General features: G+C 35.1%; 2 protein-coding genes across 4 annotated transcripts; both read left to right on the top strand.

Moving 5' to 3' along the window:
• The first annotated feature begins 2725 nt into the window (after positions 1-2725).
• sypl2b (synaptophysin-like 2b) lies at positions 2726-6807 on the top strand. 2 transcript variants are annotated; one of them, XM_039657910.2, is made up of 6 exons: positions 2726-2865; positions 2968-3042; positions 4016-4137; positions 4231-4435; positions 6055-6246; positions 6486-6807. In XM_039657910.2, the coding sequence occupies exons 2-6, from the start codon at positions 2971-2973 to the stop codon at positions 6594-6596; spliced, it is 702 nt and encodes a 233-aa protein (XP_039513844.2). In that variant the 5' UTR covers positions 2726-2865; positions 2968-2970; the 3' UTR covers positions 6597-6807. The 2 variants fall into 2 exon arrangements, with proteins under 2 accessions (XP_039513844.2, XP_039513843.2); XM_039657909.2 differs by lacking the exon at positions 2726-2865 and having other exon boundaries at positions 2953-3042.
• A 1303-nt stretch (positions 6808-8110) lies between these two features.
• On the top strand, positions 8111-15446 carry atxn7l2b (ataxin 7 like 2b). Of its 2 annotated transcripts, none has more exons than XM_039657864.2 (10): positions 8111-8297; positions 9658-9726; positions 9847-10156; positions 10236-10408; positions 11211-11293; positions 11407-11600; positions 11703-11871; positions 12040-12161; positions 13020-13773; positions 15158-15446. In XM_039657864.2, the coding sequence occupies exons 1-10, from the start codon at positions 8144-8146 to the stop codon at positions 15173-15175; spliced, it is 2046 nt and encodes a 681-aa protein (XP_039513798.2). In that variant the 5' UTR covers positions 8111-8143; the 3' UTR covers positions 15176-15446. The 2 variants fall into 2 exon arrangements, with proteins under 2 accessions (XP_039513798.2, XP_039513799.2); XM_039657865.2 differs by lacking the exon at positions 8111-8297 and adding an exon at positions 8460-8673.
• The last annotated feature ends 840 nt before the right edge of the window (positions 15447-16286 follow it).

Genomic DNA, 16286 nt, shown 5'->3' with positions numbered 1-16286 from the left:
TGGAAACATGAAAGTGAATGGTCGGGACAGTTATTTGCTCAGCCATTTTTCTTAACCCTGTTCGACATTTTAAACAGTTTACCAGTTTAGATTTCAGCATTTATTGAGTTAAAAATAAATTATATTTAAAAGTCTTATTGTTGCTATTTATGTACAAGAGCATCTAATTTCAATTCTGTTCTTCAAATTATTATTATTATATTTTGTTTGGGTGTAGCCTACATGACTTTTGACAGGCTCTGGCCTGCATGATCAAATGTGACAGAAAAAAGGCTTATTGTGACTCCCATTGGGTGACTCCCTCCCATTAGTGCCCTGTAATTCTGACCTGCTGTCATTCTAGATCTTCACTGCTGGCCAAGAGCCATGTGCTTCCCATTGATACTCATCCTGTCTCTTCTAGCGGATAACATTCGCAAACACAAAAACAAAAAAAGCAAAGTACTGCTTCTTCAAGGGAGATTATAATTCTAGATGTCAGCACAAATGCGTTTAACTGTGTAGGCTAGTGCATTAAAACAATTCTGCATGGCTGGGTGGAAAAACCTGTCCCACAAGACGTCGTGACCTGAATTCCTCAGTGGTGACTGTCTGAGCACCTCCTTTTCATTGAGAGCTGTAACTTTTCGAACTTAAGGTGTAGCTAAATAAAATAAGGCTTTTATTAGCTTACCCAAAGTGGATCTGAAAGAAAGTCCCAATGAGCTGTGCATATAGGCATCCTCCTGAGACTCTTTATTTTTGCAACTTTCAGTGTAAATGGTGTTCACTTAACATGTTTTACTCAGTAAATAAATGCCAAGGAAATTTTAATTAAGTAGCATTTTATAATATTTAAGAAAAATGCATATCTTACATAGTAAAAGACAATGAATGAGGAACACTGCACTGAGCTGCTTCGGGTGCGAAATCGAAATAGCCTACATTGTGACAAGAGCGTCCTCTTATGGTCGTACCACAGCAACGCTGAATGCAGTTCACTTTTGAGACTTCTATAGTATTTCATATTTTTTATATTCTATATTTGTGTTTTATATTAATTTTATTATATTTATAAGACAATACAGCCCATGACTATTAGTACAGTGGCGGATTTGTGGATTTCAGCCTAATAATAGTTGTTAATGTTTCGTGAAGATTTTGTGAGGACAATGAGTGTTTTGTCACCATGCAAGTACATTTTTTCATCATAGCCTACGTTTTTTTCAGTTTCTGAGTTGGGTGTGTGTGTACGTCAACAAAACTATATTGCCTTAATCACTGTCTTGTTTGCTAAAACATAGTTCCATTTTGAAACATATCATATTCAGCAACTCCTAGCAATTGTTAGCTATATAGGCCTAGGCTTAAAATATTTTTTACACAGCCGGGTTAGTTGTAGGACACTGTGTACAGCGATAATTAAATGAAAGAATGTTTAAGTAGGCTATTTATTTTGTGTGTTAATTTAGCCACATTTAACTTTGTGTGACTTTCAAAAACAATGTTGGAATTTAAATGTCAACATATGATTTTTTTTTCACATTTTGTTAATCGGTATGCATAATAATTTTGCATGCAGCTGCTACTCACAAATATAATTCAATACCAATTTCAATATTTGATTATTTTATTTATTTATTTATTGCAAAACTGTGCGGCCCTTTTATATTTATATCTGTATCCATGATATTGATCCATAGAAGGATGTTTGGATGAGGGATGGATATATATCTATACAGATGTACAAACAATATCAAACTAATTGGTACTGAATTATGTGTATTACTGTTACAACTAACCCCTCTGTCTGTTACAATTAACCTTGCAAATGGGGTAAGTTATTTGCATTTCTGTCACTTCCAGTGCCACTGTACGAAAATGGTAGGTCCTGTTCATCTGACTGTTTAGAATCAAATTTAGCTGGTATTTCAGCTCAAACTTTTTCCATTTACAAAATGTTTCATGATGACAACATTACAAAAGACAGAATATGGCATTTTATGAGCATTATATGCACAGAAATGTCACTAAAATGTTAAATAAAAAATGACGATATTGTTAGGTAATTAAGGATAAATATTGAATATATGAATACAGAATAAATCATTAAGGATAAGATAACTAATCAGGATATATATGCAATAGGCCTACTACAACAATTTTCCCCGCTAGCTCGACTATGTTGGCTCTTTTTTTATTTATTATATTTTTATTTATGCAGTAATAACAAATACAAATCAAGACAGTAATACACAATACAACAATACAGAGGGTTACAATCCATAAACATAAATAACATTAAACAAGCTTAAATGATCGACAATATTGCAGAGTCTTGGGCTACATGCAGTAAAGTTTTTAGAGTTTTTTAATGAATACATATCAATATCTTTCTTAAAAATAAAAAATAAGGAGTTTTCTTTGAAAATTTACACTTGTGAATATAAAATTTGGCAAGAAAAAGTAGCAAATTAAGGATAAATTTAAAATGAGAGGGGTCTCATTTCATAGAGTCACCAAAATAACATTATTTTTTGGCTTAGCCTATACAGAAGTCAAAAGAAAGATACCTTTTAATAAAATTTGAAAAGTCAACCCAAAAGATTTTGCAATAGCTACATACATTCCCAAAACACATGAATAATCGTTTCATCAAACTGATGACAAAAGGAGCACAAGGGGAGAGTTGGCTCGACCACGACCATGGGGGAAAGAATCACGTCACCAATCACGTGGTCAATGTCTTGTTGCAGAAACAAGGAAAGGGAAAGTAACTTTGACAACTTTTTGAAATTCGTCTGGGGACTACACTAGGGAATCTTTCTGAATCTTTTAACTCACTCACAAGATTTTGACAAGAAAAGAGTCTTCTGCTGCTCCAAAGTGAGCCGCGTTTCATAATATTTCCGGATGTTTGATTATTGCACCATTTTCTGTCAGTTGTAACGGTTGTTTGATTGGCCGCTGTTGATGCTTTATTTGCAGAAGATGATGAGCGCGTTTCAACTAGATCTCAGCCCTTTGAAAGAACCACTGGGATTCATGCGTGTATTAGAATGGGTACGTAGGCCTACTTTTCAATATATATTTATATATATTGAGCTATTCTGTGTAATTACATCAAACGTTATTGTGAAAAATAATGATAATAATCACAACGTTATTTCCATACGTGGAGTTACAGAACGCCATTTTCAAAACACTCAAACGATTACCTTTAAGAAACATCTGGCATATATTTTTTAGGTTAACGTAGCTTATCTTTGAAGTTGAATGCCTCAAGATAAAGTTTGTATAGCCTAAACAATTACTGTACTGTGTAAATTTATTTTGGTACGATTTTATCATGTAATCCAGAGGGTCACGCATTCTTTTTTTTTATTGACATTTTTGGTAATGGTAACATTTTACAATAAGGTTAACATTAGTTGATTACCTTAGTTAACATAAACAATACTTCTTCAGCATTTATTAATCTTAGTTAATATTAATTTCCAAATTTACAAATAAGTTATTAAAATCAGGTTGTATTTATTAACATTAGTCTAGTTAATGCACTGTGAACTAACAATGTAAAGTTGTATTTTTTTATCAATAAAAAAGATTAATAAATTCTGTAACAAACGTATTGCTCATTGTTAGTTCATGTCAGTTAATACATTAAGTAATGAACCTTATTGTAAAGTGTTTGCTTATTTATTTATTATTTCATAAATATAAGCGTCATGCCTCATGCTCCTTATGTTAAGTTAATGGTCAGATATTACCAACAGCTTTGAGGTATTAAAAGTGTGTGTGTGTGTGTGAAAAGGATTCTACTAAAAAAAGAGGAAGTAGAAAGTAAATGAGGATGTTTGAATATATAATGCTTTTTGTGTTGATAAATATTTACATTTCTTCATGCTGAATTCAGGGCTATGAAATTAAACGCACAGTTGCACACTTCCTTTGGTTTCCATCTGAACAATAGAATTCATTTATTAATTTAACCTCGCATTCGCATTCACAAAGTGTTTTTTTTTTTTTTTTTCAGATATTCGCCATTTTTGCTTTTGCTACAACTAGTGGTTATTCAGGCTCTGCCAGTTTCAACATCCTGTGCAATGAAAACGTTACCAGCCAAGAAATAAATGCATCCTTCAGCTACCCTTTTAGGTAAACAATTAAAATACACAGAAAAAAATGTATTGTTATTTTTGAATTTCTGCCTTTTCATAATTTCCTTCTTTATTATTCTTTGATACAAAGGCTCAATACCTACAGTTACCAAGTCCCAACCTGCGAACAGAGTGGAACGAAGGTTAAAACCATGTATCTGACTGGAGATTGTTCATCTTCAGCTGAGTTCTTTGTAGGTGTTGGAGTTCTGGCTTTCCTGTACAGCACAGCTACTCTTGTATTGTATCTTGGTTACCAACACCTCTACCGCGAATCTCCTCGCGGCCCCAGCATTGTGAGTGTGTATTGGTTCAAGTTCATGTTGTAGCTATTTTAAGAGTTATCTGTGCATTCTTAAACCTCCTCTCTGTCTGTGCATGCCTTTAAATTCACTTTCATATTCAATGGCTGTCTCAGATGTTCATGCTTTTGTACGAGAAATGAAATCCAGCCACTGCATGCCTGAAAAGTTTATTTATTATTCATTTTATTAGCATATTCAGTATTATGCTGGATTTCAAGATCCCTAGCATGGAGAATGAACTTTAACGGGTTTGCTTGCCCATAAAATCTTTAGGAACTACATTTTGTGAGCTGTTCACAAAAGTTTCACTGACGGGAAACAGACGGGAGGTTTTTTTCTGACAACAGTTACAGTTTTTTGCCCAAAGTGTCCTGAGAATAAAAGCATTTGAGCGTTAAATATAGACCATTTCACAAGATGTAAACAACACTGGTCCAGAAACACTTCCTGTTTCAGTTTGTAACTGTTTTCTTTATTCACATGTAAAGAAAACATCTTAAAGATGTTTGTTTAACTTTTTGATTCAGTTTTAAATGTTCTGTTGGTTGTATTTTATCCCAGCTTTTATGTAGTGTTGAAAAACTGAAACAGGAAGTGCTTCTGGACCAGTGTTGTTTACATCTTGTGAAATGGTCTAGAACATTAGTCATTAGTGCATGGATTGAATAAATTGGTTTTATGAACATAATCCTACAGAAATCATTCTGATATGCTGATTTGATAGACAGTTATTATCAATGTTGGAAACAATTGTCCTGCTTACTATTTTTTCTTTCTTATTTTGAAAGAAATCCATTTTTCATTCACCAAGGATGTGTTAAATGGAAAAAAAAGTGATAGTAAAGATTTCTATTTTGAATAAATACTGTTCTTTAATTTAACTTTTTATTCATCAATGAATCCTGAAAGAAGTATCACAGGCTCCAAAAAAAAAGATTAAGCAGCACAACTGTTTACAACATTGATAATAACTGAGTATCAAATCATAGAATGATTTCTGTGGGATCATAAACACTGAAGACTGGAGTAATGACAATTCAGCCTTGCACCACAGAAATAAATGATATTTCAAAGTAATATATTAATTAATATTAGGGCTGTGCAAAGATTAATTGCGATTAATCGCATCCAAAATAAAAGTTTGTTTACATAATATGTGTGTGTGTGCCGTGTATAATCATTTTGTACATATAAATACATCATTTATATTATATATAAATATTTTATATATGAATAACACATTTTCTTAAATATGTACATGCATGTATGTGTATTTTATATATACAAAATAATACACAGCACACACAAATATATTACATAAACACAAACTTTTATTTTGGATGTGATTAATCACAATTAATCTTTGCACAGCCCTAATTAATATATATAAACCATTATTTTAAATTGTAATAATATTTCACAATATTACTGATTTTTTCGGTATGTTTGATCAAGTAAATGGCTTGATGAGCATTAAAGACTTCTTTCAAAAACATTAAAAATAGTAATCTTTCCACACTTTTGACTGGTACTGTATATAAAATAATAATGTATAATGTGTGTATATATATATCATTTACATGTTGACATGTATGTATTACTCTCCTTAGGATCTACTGTTAACTGGGATCTTCACGTTTCTCTGGCTGGTGTGTTCATCTGCCTGGGGAAAAGGCCTCACTGATGTGAAAGGGGCAACCAGTCCAAATACACTTGTGTCCTTAGCAACTAAAATGTGTATAATAGCAGTAAACTGCACTGCTGGGCACACCCCCCTAATGGGCCGCCTCAATTCCTCAGTGGTAAGAGAATTATAATGTATTGAAAAATACTAAACCAATGACATTATACAGAGATGACCGAATAGACTAACAGATTTATTTATCCTGTTTTCCCGCATATTTTTATTACTATCCATTGTCTGTATTTATGCTCTGATTGTAGTTATGCGGATATAATGTTTCTTTTTAACTTTTTTTTAAAGGTAAATTAAATTAATTAAATACAAATAAGGTTAATATGAATTTATGAATCTTTATAGATCTTTGGATTCCTCAACTGTATCCTTTGGGGAGGAAACTGCTGGTTCCTTTACAAGGAGACACCATTACACAAATCAGCCAATCAGCAAGAGGGAGCAGGACAGCCATAATTAAACATCAGGTCATATCCACATTCATCAAGCAGGTGTTAAAGTGCAGTATTAAAGTGGTGCTACATACCACCACGGTCGAGTGATGTTATGGATCTTCCTGGCGTGACCTGTGTCACAAACGCACACCAAAGGTATATCTTCAATATATTCAAATATTTGCATAATAATGCATAATATTTAGAGAAGGTACAAGGGCCCCTTATCATAAGCCTGTTTGTAAGAAGTAAACTGCATCTTTAAAATGTTACATTTAATTTCTTTACTGTTAAATTTCTATATCAAACTTGTTACATAAACAAAATGTATGGAATGTTTTTGACTCCTGTTCATTGACATATTTTGAATTGAATATATAACTTGAATTCTGAAGTTGTTTTGATGTTCCCTTTTACAACAATTGACGATGCATGAGTACTACATGAGTACCATGGTGCTGTTGTGTTTGAGTTCATCTCATTTTTCAATGTACTCCTAATTTTTAAATTGTTCTTTTATTAATTTAACTGTGTGCCTTATAACTTAGCATATATTAAGAAATGTTTACATGAAACCAGGGAAGACTGTTCCTAAAAACGAATTGAAGAATTGTTTTGTTTGTGTTTAACAAAGATAGAGGCTTTTATAAATAAATAAAAAATCATGTTTTGCTATTATGGTGCATTATTCTATGTTTTGATTATTGAGTACTTATAATTTCAAATAATAGGTCATTTCCATATGAAAATTAATTTCTTATTTTAGTTTACTTATGCAAAACTGTATAAAAGGCAAGGCATCTTCTTCATTATATGAAATGTAAAATCTTTATTATTTTAATGTTCACAGTAGGCCTACAGCATCCGTTATTGTGGACTTGATAAAAAGTTTGATATGAAGATGCAACTCACTCTGTTTCTGGCATTTGCAAATGATGTTGTGGGATGTTTTTATTAACGAATTTAGATATTATGATGTAATATAGAGGGAAATGGTATTACCTATATTTCCAAAGTTCAAGTGTACGGATATCAGATCTTGAGGAGATTCCCCTATCTATGTAAAGCGCTTTGAGTGCTGAGAAAAGCGCTACATAAATGTAATGAATTATTATTATTAATGAATCATTGAACCGCTTCAGTCATCTGATTCTGATCTGAACGACTTGTTGAATCTAACTGAATCGATCTGAGCAGAGCATATTTCGATTCAACAAGTTTTCTCTTTTTAAGCTAATAGTTGTAAAGCGTTTGACTGATGGGAAAACGTTACTTGAAGGTAACACCACAGGCAAAAACCTTCAATTCTAATGTCAGCAAAAATGAAACAAGAATTTTGAACTTGGCTTTGTCGAATGTTCAGATGCCTGTGTTTGAAATCTAACGAGTGCGTAGGCTACATGGAAACATTTCCTTGTAACTTAGAACAATTGCCTTAAGCAATAAAGTTAACACCAAAAGCAATATGTGCCTGCGTGTGATATTGTTTGACGTTCTTTGAAACCAAACTCGCAGAAATGAGTCTACCTCCCATCGCTACGGTATCCGCCGTGACCGTGAACGCGCAAGATGACGTCGCAATGCACTCCCGTCGTGATGGTGGCGGGTCGTGCACGCGCTAAAACGGTAATGGCTGCCCTAGATCGGCGAATTTCCATCCTTGACTTTGTAGGGCAAAGCTGGACCACTTGGATCGACAAAGCGAACGTATCTACATTGGACGGTGAGTAAATCAACGTCGTGCTTGCAATACGTTCGGTTTTAATCGCTTCGAGCGAGCACAGGAAATGGATTTGTTTGAAAAGAGCAAATCCCGGCCACCACGACCCAAACAAAGGCCCCGCCGGGTCCTAGCGCCGCACGGGTTGCAGACCGACACAGTACTTTCGGAAAATCTCCCAGGTCCTAGCGCTCCGTTTAGCCGATGAATATTCCCTTTCATAAAATGTACATTTTTGAAAATGATATTATACGTTGATTTTATACGTTATACGTTTGATTTTATACTTTGTCGTGTTGGTCTGAGGTTTAAAGACAGAGGATGCGGCTCAGTGTGTCATCTAATGTGAATCTGACAGCCAACGCGACGGGAAGTGAAGGTGGAGACGAATATCTTGCCACTAAACTATCTAGATAAATAAACCTCTTAATCCATTTTACACTCTTCGAGATTTATAGTTGTTCTCGTCGCCGTGAGAACATCTTTTTATTTACATGCAGTGTTTGTATCATGATGATGAAACGGTGGGATGATATTTCCTTTTGCAATTGCCAGGAACGGAGTCAGTTGCATCTTCACATCAAACTGCCCTTGCTCTCACTTTTCTATACATTTACATTACATCTATTTATAGAACACTTTGATGGTCTTTCATCATCTGTCGCACTGATCAGCAGATTAAAAATAAGAATGGCATTTCTCATGTATATGGTTTATATAATGCAGGAAATGACCCACATTAATGAATGCAGTGAACTGTGGCCATTAGAAATGAGAACATTCAGCAGCACTGTTGCTTTGATATTTGATAGACGTGTCTAAGCCAGTGGTTCTCAACTGGGGAGCACAGGAATGACCCCATCCTTCTGAGCTTGACCTCAACCACTTTCACAATTGCACAGCCCACCCTGGAAGTCGAATGCCCATCTGAACATGTTACAGCTGGAGCTGGATGTGACTTAAAATAAGTTATGAATAATGTTCTATTAAAATAATTAAAATGAATTAATATGACTACAAAAATGGCTTGGGAAAGATGTAGACCAGTTAACCAACGCTGGGGTTCAAATCATCATCTGATTGTGTCAGTGCAGTCAGATAAATAATATGACTGAATATGAAGTATCATAGTACAGTACCAATGATCTCTCTGTGAAGGCAAATACATTTTAATGCTGGAAAATGACACAAACACATTTTTTTTTGAAGTGTGTGTTATTGGCTGGTTCAAACCAGTACAAATTCATCCATCCATCCATCTGGAGTTGAGAACTGCTGATCAGAGAGCAGATGCTTAATTCAAATGTACGTTGAGGTTTCATTTCCTATTTTGATGGTCTGTTTGTTTCACTGCCTCTCTTAGGGTCCTCTCTGGAAGAGTGCAGCAAAAATGTGAAGAAACGGATGGAAACTATGACTCTCAAGAAAGAAGGTGAGGAAGAGTTTGTTAGGCTTGTGATTAACAGATTGCATTGATGACGAATGACAAGATCTTGACATTCAAAGTAAAATCTTGCCATGCGTAAAAAGAAAAATCATCTTCCCCCTACAGACATGTCGATATATGGCCACTGCCCAGCACATGATGACTTCTTCCTGGTTGTGTGCAGCCACTGTGGGCAGGTCGTGAAGCCACAGGCTTTTGAGAAGCATTGTGAGCGACGGCATGGCCCTTTCAGCAAGGTCTACGGTACACCATCAAAGTGCTCACCTGACCGACCCCAACATGGGACACCCCCCTCTCAACACTGCAGCCCCTGTGAGGGTCAAGACAGCAGGCATCAGGGGGCTGGACCCCCACGAATCCCACCGCCTCATTCTCCTCAACAGAGACATTTCAAAGCACAGCGTGAGGGACCCAGGTGAGAAGGAGTGAAGTTCAGTTTAACTTGATATTACACGTCCACTGTTTATTTCAGTGTCATCTCGTTTATATTCCAGTCTTCAGCATGTGGATAAAATTTCCCATGGAACCCCTCCATCACCTCCACATTTGCCCACCCCACCAAAAAAAGCACCTCCATCAGCCGAGAAACCAATCCAGAAGAGTTTGGATTCACACGCTTACCTGCACGGAACAAAAACATACAGCAGAACCTACAAGAAAGTCCTTAGTACGTCTTTGATGCAACCCATAATATATATATATTTTTTTCCGATTTTAAACTTCAGTAGCGAAATTGAGTTTTAATTATGGTGAATCTGTTCAAATGACCCATTTAAATAGATTCAGAATCTGCTTAAATATATTCCATGTAAATTATCATTTTTCACCACTCAAAAATGTCCATGGAATGATCATGAAACATTAAGTTTTAATTAAAATATTTTAGTAGAAATATGCACTACCAATCAAATGTTATTTTTCCTATTTTTTTTATTTTTTTATGCTCACCAGGGCTGATTTCATTTGATCAAAAACAGTAAATATTTATTTAAAAAAAGATGATTTATTCTTCTTGATAGAAAAGCTGAATTTTCAGCATCATTACTCCAGTCTTTAGTGTCACATGGCCCTTCAGAAATCATTCTAATATGCTGATTTAATGCTCAAGAAATGTTTCTTATTTTTATCAATGTTGAAAACAGGTGTGCTGTTTAATGTTTGTGGAAAAATTGATAAATAGAAAGTAAAAAAACAGCATTTGTTTGAAATATAAATCTTTTGTAATGTAATTGTGTCCTTGCTGAATATAAGTATCAATTTCTTTAAAAAAAAAATTTAAAATACTTACTCCAGACTTTTCAAAGGTAGTATATGGTATACTGACGTATAAATTATTATTCATTCAGTGTTAAAAACATACCCTGACTGTATTTTACTTGTCCCTTAAACATTTCAAATCTACTTGCTTACAGTGGTTGCTTTGCTTTAAATGGTGATTTCTCTTGTTGAAACCGATTTGTTTATTTCAGAGAAAGAATGTGACTTTGACAAGCACTGTGGGGTGATGGATCCTGAGAGAAAGAAACTGTGCACCAGACTGCTGACTTGTAATGTGAGTTTATAGTCAATATACAGGAAAAAAAAAAAACACACACTAACATACGTATTTGAGTGCTTTTGCTTTCAGCTCTCGCTGTCATTTCTATTTCATCTCCTCTACCGCAGATTCACTCCATCCATCAACGTCGGCAGGTTGTAGGGAGGCGTAAACCCTTTGACCAACTTGTAATGGAGCTGAAGATGAGCTCGAAGCCTCGAGAGCGCCCCCCTCTGTCCAGAGAGGTCCCCGATGGAGGCTCTGTCAACCATGAGAATCCTCTGCACTACAAAAGCCAAATGACTAACTCTTCTATTCTCAGGTCTGAACTTCTGCTGCTTCCTGCGGTTACAAATATTCAAATGTACCTGGTAAAATGAGTGGAGACTGAAGCTTTCAAGCTTATACAAACGTGTGTTTACAGGTCCATGAATCCATCAGAGGGTGTTGTAGAGATGAAGGATGTGATGCGCTCTGAAGAAATGCAGGTGGAATCTCTCTCAGCCGGTCTCTCCAGTGAGGAGAGTGATGGGGAGAACCGTGAGGAATTTACTCATCTGCCAGCTAGTACCTTGCACCCCAAGCCCATGGGTGTAAGTCTTTCCCTTCATATTTACATTTAAGCAGTTTTTTAAACTGCTACAAATCCTGCAAAATCTTAATGTAAGAGGGTGTTGTTAACAAAGTTACATTTCATTTCATAATATCACATTTGGAGAAAAATGAACCCATGTTTGTCCCCTCTCTCGCGTTTTACCCAGCTTTGCACTTTCGGGGCACGTGTACTTGGCCGTAGTGTCTTAGCCTTTGACCGAAGGCTGCTCCACCTGCGGTCAGCTTTCAGTGTCATGATGGAGCAACACCTCAGCACTTATCTGTGGAAGTAAGATGCTTTACAACTTCAGGCTGACCCCCTGTGACATTCATAATGCTTATTTTGTGTGTTTTCAACGCTGAGCCGAGAAATCCTTCTTTTTTTGTATTTTCCTTATTTGATTCAATGTCATTTTGGTAACACTTTAAAATAAGGTCCCATTAGTTAACATTAGTTAATGCATTAACTAACAACGAGCAATACAGTTGTTACAGCATTTGTTAATCTTTTAACGTTAATAAAAATACAACTGTTCAATGTTAGTTAATGTTAGCTCAGGATCATTAATTAACAGATTCCTAAATTTATTAGGAAATGTTGGAATTAACATTAACTAAAATGCTTTAGAATTAATTTTTTATTGTTAGTTCATTTTAATTAATGTCAACTAATAGAAACTTTTAGTAAAGTGTTACCATAATTTTGTAAATAAATATTCACTATAGAATATTTTGAATTAGCTTTTATTTTTATAATTTAAATTGTATGTGCTTAATACGTACTTAGTGTTTCCATATAACTTTCATTGTTTAAATATTTAAACTGTGTTTTATTTTAGTACTTCAACTTATAAATATTAGATTTAAAACTTGACTAACTGAAATATTTTATTTCATCTTTTTTATTTCATTTATGTTTTTATTACTTAAACATAAATTGATTGGGGGAAAAAAACTGGTTGAAAAATACATTTCTTAATATTTGAGTATTTTATTAATTTGCCACTATTTTTTTTTTAAACAAATGTATTAATTATTTTTTTCATCAATTTATTTTCTTCAAATTTTAATTTTAAAATTGGTTGCTTTTAAATATGTGTTCAGGAATGTTTTTTTATTTGTTGTAAGTAAAATCTTTTATCTGCAGGAAACTCCCTCAGGTGTCAGATCTATGCTCTCATCAACCTCTAGTCACCACAAACACTTATAATTCCCATGATGCCACATGCGGCTCGGTACCCGTCCGCAGCGCCTCTACTCTCAGGACAAGCACCTCAGGACAATCACAGCCCACTAACCTAACAGCCGCCTCCAGACTTCCAACGAAAGCCCAGATGCCCTCAGGCCCCGGCCGGCAACGTAACCCTGCAGGTCGGACCAGCAAACAGGCTTTGCAGGCGAGTTTCAGGGAGCTTCAGGAGAGTCCTGCAGCCAATAAATGGCAAAAATCTCCCAAAAAGGACAAAGACTTGCCTGGAGAGTCAAAAATCATGTTTCTCCCCCTCCACAGAGACCGCCAGTCCTCCTTGACCAAAAATGCGATTTCTTCACCCCATGGCCTATTCAATGGTGCTCTCTCACCTGGCAGCAAAACACGGCCTCCTGAAATGAAAGGGCTGCTTAAGCAAAGTCCTGCCCACATCTCACCTTCTCCCTCCCCAGAGTCTGATAAAGGAGGGGCCTCAGGACTCAATCAAAGGGCTGTTGGGAATGAGCATAAAGGGCCTGGCAGGAAACGTAAGACCAGCGGTGCCTCTCCCCCCAAAAACACTTCATATGCCCCTAAACCTAATGTCCTCTCCTCTCACTCCCAGACTCACTCCAGCCTGGTGTCCTGGGGTGGGGATGGCAGACCAGGATCAAACTCCAACAGTCTGCCAAAGAAACTGGCTGCACAAACGGTATGTTTATCACATTTATCAGTAGTTTAAAAGCCTAAAATGTTTAACTGAAGTTGCATTCGGTAATTTTTTATTTTCGTTGCATTGCCTGATATGTTGTCATGGACTTACACCGACATTATCAATTATCTACTTTCTCTGTATGTCTTCATTTCATCATGTCATTTTGGGAGAAATATGGAGATACAGCCTTTCCTAGTTTTAATAGCTCGTAAGAATCTAATCCAAAAAAAAAGAAAGAAAAAAACGTCATGATGACACAAAATATGAATAGAAAAGTAGTTTCCTTTAGGTTTTTAAAAAGCTTGATTTGTAGGCCATTTCTCCACACTCGTTGCCCCGCTGCAAACTCCGCATAACCACGCTCCCCTCGCCACAGTACTTATTCGTTTTTTTAATATTCCTTTAAAGCTTTAATTTATTTTTATTTCAATTTTAGGAATATTAGTGCTTTCATTTATTTTGTTGCCAAGGCAAACTAAAAAAACTTTCATTCATTTTTTTCATCTAATACATATTATTTTACATCAAATTTTTTTAATTTCCCAAATTTTTTAATAGTTTTTTTTTAGGTTTAGTTAACAATAACATGTAACACATAACAACCATTGTTTCTGTTTGTCATTTTAATTAATTCAGATGATAATACCAATTACATAAATGGACTTGAACCTGCTAATTGTTAGTTTAATTGGATGGTTCACCCAAAAATACTCACCCTTGATTTGTTCCAATTCTGTATTAGTTTCTTTTTTCTATTGAACATAAAAGATTATCTTTCTTATGGGTACTTTAAACAGCATTTAATGTCAAATATTTATGAATTATCTATATTTATTTAACATATTTACTGAAAAACTGAGAAATGCTAGAAACGGCGAAGAAACAAAGAAAAAGATACATTTTAGCAGGCTGCTAATATGATGAATCTAATCAGATGAATCTTATAGCCTGCTAAATGTAATGTAATGCGAGTGCACATGATTTTAAAACAGCTATTGATTTCTTTAGTCAAACACTTCAATGATGAAAAATACAGAGTGTACCTTTTAAGTGGTTGCAGCATGTGTTTTTAAGTGTTGGGGTAAATAATAGTACCAATGTATAGGGGTCAGGAAGCTCTAGCATCACTTGGAAGACACATAATTCTCTCTGTTAGCAAAATAAAAGTCTTTAAAGTTGTTGAAGAAAACTGCCTAAGCTTACTTTTTCAACAGTGCAAGGATAAAAATACACTGTGGTAGAGAGAGCAAGAAGTATAGGAAGTCACAGATTGATAGTCTGTTGAGATGAATCATCAAGGTTTAATTCAGCACAGTGGTTGAGTCTCGGCTCTGAATTTAGATCCTTTTCCTGACCATCTGCTCTTCTTTTCTCCCAACAGCCAAAGCTTCTTCACTGAGGGAGTCTGCCTTAAACTCCCCCAGAAGCACAGGCTTACTGCCATGTATTTGCCACAGACATTATGCACAGGATGGTGAAAGTGTCTGAAGTTCATGTAGGAGGACATATCTGTATGTATGTGTGTATGTGTGTGTCTGTATTTTGTATACTGAATTCCTATGTGAGTGAATGTATTGGTGAATGACCTGCAAATTAATATATAAATACCTCAAGACCTTCTTTATGCTGCTAAACGGACTGTCAGACTCTGAAATAAATATGCCAATGTGTTTCTGTTGTCTTGGTTCTAATGAATTGAGCTGCTTCATCTCACCACTAGATGACACTAAAAAGTTAGATAACACCATTTTACACAAATATCTTAACATTATATGTTGTGTTGTGTAAGCTAATGGTTCCTGCAACTACAAAATGCATTGGATAAGTAATATTGCCTAAATGTAGGCTACAGTAAACTGAGATTCTGTATGTTTGCTTAAATGGAAAGCATAAAAACAGGCAAAAACAGTCAATTTCAATTTTATTCACTTTTATATTATTGATAAATAATACTTCTCACAGGTATATGTCTATGTGGACTGCTGATCCAGAATCAGTTTGAGTTTCCACGCACGAATACACACCACCCGGCACTCATCGGTCTCGTTTTTGACATTTCAGACTAAATAAGCTTTTACAACAATGCCTCTAGCTTTAATACTGGACCTGACGCTGTTTTTGCTCTCGCTCTCAAAAACTAATGATGGTTGAGACTTTAGATCTCAAACCATTTAGGATTTACACAGGTGTTTTTTTTTTTTTAAGTATATCAGGATGCTTGCTTACTAAGAATTGGTACAGATATGTATGCATAACTGTGATTCTTGTAGATTTGTGTTGGTTTACCTCTATTTTATGTATTCAATATAGCTTACTTTCACAAAACTATTTTTTAACTATTCTATATTTTAAGATTTTATATTTAGCATAGGACAGAAGGGACTTAATCAAGTCTCTACAACTAAGTTTAAGGCTCATTTACACCAAGAACAATAACTATATTAATGTATCGCCCATATATCATTCCACTGTCGTCGTTATCATTATTGTTGTGACCTTGATTCCAAATT

Source organism: Pimephales promelas, chromosome 14 (genome assembly GCF_988280905.1).
Source record: "Pimephales promelas chromosome 14, fPimPro1.hap1.1, whole genome shotgun sequence".
Taxonomy (NCBI): domain Eukaryota; kingdom Metazoa; phylum Chordata; class Actinopteri; order Cypriniformes; family Leuciscidae; genus Pimephales; species Pimephales promelas.
This window is presented reverse-complemented; position numbering and strand designations above follow the sequence as displayed.

What these genes read in the sequence shown, in the direction of transcription:
- sypl2b (XM_039657909.2), top strand. Translation starts at nt 2,953, where the DNA reads ATGCTTTATTTGCAGAAGATGATGAGCGCGTTTCAACTAGATCTCAGC. An exon ending in TCATGCGTGTATTAGAATGG is followed by an intron (nt 3,043 to 4,015) that starts GTACGTAGGCCT and finishes TTTTTTTTTCAG; the next exon opens with ATATTCGCCATTTTTGCTTT. An exon ending in CTCCTCGCGGCCCCAGCATT is followed by an intron (nt 4,436 to 6,054) that starts GTGAGTGTGTAT and finishes TACTCTCCTTAG; the next exon opens with GATCTACTGTTAACTGGGAT.
- atxn7l2b (XM_039657864.2), top strand. Translation starts at nt 8,144, where the DNA reads ATGACGTCGCAATGCACTCCCGTCGTGATGGTGGCGGGTCGTGCACGC. An exon ending in GCACAGCGTGAGGGACCCAG is followed by an intron (nt 10,157 to 10,235) that starts GTGAGAAGGAGT and finishes TTTATATTCCAG; the next exon opens with TCTTCAGCATGTGGATAAAA. An exon ending in ACTAACTCTTCTATTCTCAG is followed by an intron (nt 11,601 to 11,702) that starts GTCTGAACTTCT and finishes GTGTGTTTACAG; the next exon opens with GTCCATGAATCCATCAGAGG.